This window comes from Carassius gibelio, chromosome B3, assembly GCF_023724105.1.
Source record: "Carassius gibelio isolate Cgi1373 ecotype wild population from Czech Republic chromosome B3, carGib1.2-hapl.c, whole genome shotgun sequence".
In the NCBI taxonomy this organism is placed as follows: domain Eukaryota; kingdom Metazoa; phylum Chordata; class Actinopteri; order Cypriniformes; family Cyprinidae; genus Carassius; species Carassius gibelio.
This window is the reverse complement of record NC_068398.1, coordinates 268,196-273,562: the sequence shown is the minus strand read 5'-3', so window position 1 is coordinate 273,562 and position 5,367 is coordinate 268,196. Positions and strand designations below refer to the sequence as shown.

The 5,367-nt window shown below is 38.0% G+C and overlaps 1 protein-coding gene across 1 annotated transcript; it reads right to left on the bottom strand.

The window, feature by feature from the left end:
• Nucleotides 1–1,398: 1,398 nt before the first annotated feature.
• LOC127952222 (retinal cone rhodopsin-sensitive cGMP 3',5'-cyclic phosphodiesterase subunit gamma-like) lies at nt 1,399–4,101 on the bottom strand. The gene is made up of 4 exons (XM_052550641.1): nt 3,979–4,101; nt 2,144–2,301; nt 2,036–2,076; nt 1,399–1,937 (listed from the first exon to the last, which is right to left on the bottom strand). The coding sequence occupies exons 2-4, from the start codon at nt 2,287–2,289 to the stop codon at nt 1,861–1,863; spliced, it is 264 nt and encodes an 87-aa protein (XP_052406601.1). The 5' UTR covers nt 2,290–2,301; nt 3,979–4,101; the 3' UTR covers nt 1,399–1,860.
• Nucleotides 4,102–5,367: the final 1,266 nt, after the last annotated feature.

The following is a 5,367-nucleotide window of genomic DNA, read 5'->3' as shown; positions in this document are numbered from 1 at the left end:
TTTTTTTCTAAAAAAGGATACTTAGTTGTTAATTTTAAGAGACCCAGGAGTCTTATTTTCTCTTGCATAATTAATATTAATAAGCAAAAACACAATTTTATCTGATTAATCGATGGAATTTTTGGTAGAATACTCGATTAATAACAATTTGATAGCTACAGCCCTAGATGAAAGTGGCACAGAAAATAGCATGCTATACTATTCCACCGTGATAATCTGTTTACCAAATGGGGGTTAGGAAAACCACACAATAAATTCTGTGCATCAAACATTAGCTTGGGATGTTTTTAAGCATTGGTAGTGAAAGCAGCTGCCTGCATCCCTTCCCTTCTAATATCAAAATATAGAAATGTTAACATATCTTACATTTTTCTGTAAACTTTATAATAAGTAAAAATACTGTTTGCTAACAGTTAAATAACAAAGATTAAAGATTTATTAACTATCAATTTACCATCTATTAATGATTGTTATTACAAAGTGTGTACCATCTAACTTAGCAACTATGGTTTTGGGAAACGCACCCCTGAGCTGTTAATAGTGACCTCTTTCAATATGCTAACAGTGAAATGGTAAAACGTACTTCACTTATTTTCCCAGCTACACCATCAACTTCATCCTCAACATCAACAGATGCATCACTTCTCAGTGCTGATGTTTCCTCTATATAGCACAAGGTACCACAAGCTCTATAATTATAGCTGATATCCTGCATAGCCCAGAGAACTATTTTTTCAAGCAGTATTTTCACTGTAAACCTTTTTTATTTATATAAAGTGTGGGTGAACTTAAACTGTATGGCTATGCTGTGGTTCCTCTAGGCTTTGCGTGCGTGCGGGGGTCGGGGGGCCTCTATGTCCATTTTGCTTGGGGCCCCCAAATTCCTTCAAACGGCCCTGTGTGTGTGTGAGTGTTGCAGTGACAACGAATCTGAATAAAACAAGCAGTTAATGAATCAAGAATCTTTACATAACACAAGGAAAACTGTTGTCTAATTGAACAAAACATGCATTTTTCTTGAGCAGCAGTGTAAAATTGTTTTATACCTCAATCAGAACACACACACACAGGCAGACATTGTCACCTGATTTCATTCAAGACTGATAAGTATTTAGAGATGAAAGTGTCATACCTGCAGCCTGTCCTTTCATCCATTACTGACCCACACACACCTGTCTGTGGTGTGTGTGGTGTAGGATGGGAGGAGCAAGGACTTGCAGATGATGAAGTGATCTGATTTGTTTCTGCTCTTCCAGAATTAACAATGTATGTGTGGATAGCCTCTCTCTCTCTCTTACACAAACACACACACAAACACACAGATGTCAATCATTCTTGACATGATTCAGAATGTTAATGCATTTTTCACAATGGAATTTCATGATTTTCAACACCGTGTTATGACATTTGTTTTTATTCTCTTGCAATAACGTCAACAGAGTTAGTGAAAATAGAAACTTTAATTGGTTTTCTACTACATTTATAAAATATGACACATTTAATAATATAAATGTGCTTAAGGGACAGGCTCTACAAGACAGAGCAAGTGATGTCATCAGTCATTGCTGCTACAGGAAACAGGTCGCAGCTAGGGGCTTAACCCTGATGACTACCTTTTTAGGATGTTGATTGACAGCTAGGGAGTGGGAGGGGATAAGTTCTCGTCTTTAATGCAGCATAAACAAAATATAAAATATGGTATAATAATAATAATAACAATAACAATCATCTCAATAATGATGGATGAAGTATTCATTCGTTGAATCAGTCCGTTACCATCATACATCATAACCTCACGACAACATTGAGCAAAATTGGTAGGGCCAAGGGATGAGGGGGTGGGGCTGAAGGAGGTGGGGCTTAGATAATGCCATATTTGGCTAGATCGCTGAGCTCCATGTCTCCAAACGCTTCCCATGGGCACACCACAGTGATATCTGTCACGAGACAAAACACAGGCTTTAAACACTGAATACAGAGTGTGTGTGGGTGCCGGAGGGGGTGGGGTGGGGGGGTGGGGTTCACCGTGACTCACCTGTGCCGAGACCCTCCATACCAGGAATATCATCACCAAACCTGCAGACGAGAGGGAAACTCAGTGACTACAGCATTTGTGTCTGTGTGAGTGTGTGTGTGCTCATACCCTTTCTGCCCAGGCTTGGGGGCTTTGCTCTTGAAGGTGCGTGTCTGTCTTTGCTTGAATTTGGGTGGCCCTTTTTTGGGTGTGGTGGGTCCGGCAGTGCTGGCAGGTGTGGCCAGAGCACTTCCTGCAGGAGGAGCCACGTTCATGTCTGTGTTTCCCTAAAGAACAGAAAATAGGAGCAACACTTACGATCTGAGCATGTCACAAGAATCTAGGATTATGGGATTGCACCACTTGAACTGGAACAGGAACAGGAACATATCTCCCCTGTCTTAAAAAAAGATATTTCTTTAAAACTTTATAAATCTTTATCTGTTACTGATGGTGTTCCTCAAGGCTCTGTTATGGGCCCTGTTTTATTTATCATTTACTTGTTACCTTTTAGTTATATTGTTAGGAAATTTGACATTAGTTTTCATTACTATGTAAAGAAAACCTAGCTTTATTTGTCCTCTAAGTTATATTTTGCTCTTCTTTCTTCCTTTCTTCCTTTTTGCTTGCTTAAAAGAGATTAAATCTTGGTTTTTCGTCTAACTTTCTTAAACTGATTATTGACAAAGGCAAGGCACATTTATCTATGTAGCACATTTCGTAAACAATGGTAAATCAAAGTGCTTCACATAAAAAAGTAAAATAAGTGAATAAATAAAAATTAAACAAACAGAGGTTCTTCTTGTTGACACTAAATCCAACAGTTTATTTACTTTCTATTGATAATCTACTCATCTACTCATCATACTCGTGTCTGGGTGACATCCTCGATAACTTCCATCAATGGAACATCAGCCGTCTTCATCCATTTCTGACATCCAATTCCACAGCTATTCTTCTACATGCTCTAGTTACCTTGTGCATTGATTATTGTAACCTTCTTCTGTTTGGGTTACCTCACAAACTCCTTCATAAACTTCAGTCCAGACTCAGCTGCCTGTATAATAACTAGAACCTCCTTCATCAAGCATATCTCTCCTGTTCTCGTTCATCGACATTGTCTTCCTGTTAAATATTGAGTAGAGTACAAGATTCTGCTTCTCACTTTTAAAGCTCTTCATAATCTTGCACCCTCATATCACTCTGATTTGCTTCATATTTAAACCTCGAAGCTTACTCTCAGATCTTCTTCATCTGTTTCCCTTGTTGTACCCTCTTTTCATTTAGCCTCTGTGGGGTCCATGGCGTTTATGTGTGCTGCTCCTTGTCTTTGAAATTCTCTTCCACATTCTGTACGAGAAATTACTACTTTTAAATCATGTATTAAAACTTGTGTGTTTAGATTAGCTTTCTCTGATCAATTTTAAATGATCTAATATTATTCCATTATCTTGATTTTTATGATTATCACTGTATGGTGTCCTTGAGTGTTTTGAAAGATGATTTTAAATAAAATTTATTATCATTATTACAATTTTTATTATCAGATTATCGCTCATCATCTTGCCTTGATCACTGGCGCGTCAGATTTTCATCTCACAGTAAACCACGTCAAACACTGTTTTCATGTTGCCTTATTAAGAGCGTTAATCTCATTAACATAACAGACTTGTGAGATTTCCTTTATCTGTCTGATTATACAGTAGCATCTGTCTGTCTGTGGATCAGACACTGAAGTTTCTAACTTCATGTAATGCAGAGAATCACTCCATCATCTGATCATCAATGTTTCACAGATAAAGTATGTCAGTTTTCCTGCTTTAACACCAGAGCAGGGAAAACTAACCTACATGAAGCAAACACTCAGACTAGACGTAACAGAGCTAACATATGATTGGTCATTTGTGAACTACAGATCTGACCGAGAGCAAAAACAGTATTGTAGTTCTCTAAAGAGTGTTTACCTTTGTTTGTGGTCTGTGAGTGGAGTGTCTCTCTCTCTCTCTGTCTGTCTGTGGAATGAGGCTTTCCGTCTTTCCTGCTCTCTTATAGACTCACTGAAGTTTAGAGAGCAGCTTACAGCCCCCGTTAAAGAAACACTAATGGACTTAATGCTCTTTAGACTTTATTAGGTGTGTGTGTTTGTGTGTGCGTGTGTGTGCAGTCATGACACTTTAATCTCAAGGTTACAGTCTTGAATCCTGAACATGTGAGAAGATGCAGCTTTTCACAAAAACCCAAGAAAAAAGACTTCTGTTTCAACAAACCCTTCATGGATCACTTGAGTGTCTGTCATTATTGGAGCAGATCGAATAAGCTTTTTGACTTTTGACTCCACTGTGTTTAGCACATCTCAACACTATAAAGTCACTATTTTTACGTCTGTTCACATTTCTTTGATGAACAGGAAGAACAGCAGAACAACCTTTATCTTAATTAGAAATCTTTTGTAGCACTATGTCTTTATTGTCACTTTTGATCAATTTAAATAAAAGCATTACTTTTTATAATTTTCTTTGCAAAAAATAAATAAATAAATATATAAACTAAACAAATAAATAAATTAAACTGACTCCAAGCTTTTAGTTTCCGAGCCTACCTGATCACATTTTGCAAAAACAGGTGAACATAGCACATGGAGAAGAGGTGACTAGCCATGGCGGCGCTGGCAGCACCCAGGCAGAGGAACAGGTGTCTGATAGTGAAGTCAAGGAGGGACAGAGTGAGCAGGAGAGTGTACCATATTTTCGGACTATAAGTCGCACCTGAGTATAAGTCGTATCAGTCCAAAAATACGTCATGATGAGGTAAAAAACATATATAAGTCGCACTGGACTACAAGTCGCATTTATTTAGAACCAAGCACCAAGAGAAAATATTACCGTCTCCAGCCACCAGAGGGCGCTCTATGTCTTCAGTGTAGACTACAGGAGAACTGAGCAGCATAGAGCGCCCTCTCGCGGCTATATACGGTAATGTTTTCTATTGGTTCATTTCTCTTGGTTCATTTCTCTCGGTTCATGTCAAATTAATTTAGATAAATTAGTCGCCCCTGACTATAAGTCGCAGGACCAGCCAAACTTGGAAAAACAGTGCTACTTATTGTGACGGCTGGTGAAAGGACAGTCTGGAAACAAACTACACAGAAGCCAGATGGGGGTAAACACAACAACAATCTTCCTGTTGGCCTTCTGTAGCTAATCATAGCTCCATGTAGCTGTTTTTATTTTATATTTTTTCTCTATAATCTTTCTTACTATCACTGCCTGTTTGTTTGTTTTTTTAATTGTAAAATATAACTTAATTCACACCATATTTCTGATATTACCGATCAATCTTATCAGATTAACTTT

Coding starts and splice junctions, on each gene's coding strand:
- LOC127952222 (XM_052550641.1), bottom strand. CDS start 2,289: ATGAACGTGGCTCCTCCTGCAGGAAGTGCTCTGGCCACACCTGCCAGC. Junction 2,077..2,143: donor CCCAAGCCTGGGCAGAAAGG/GTATGAGCACAC, acceptor TCTCGTCTGCAG/GTTTGGTGATGATATTCCTG. Junction 1,938..2,035: donor TATGGAGGGTCTCGGCACAG/GTGAGTCACGGT, acceptor GTCTCGTGACAG/ATATCACTGTGGTGTGCCCA.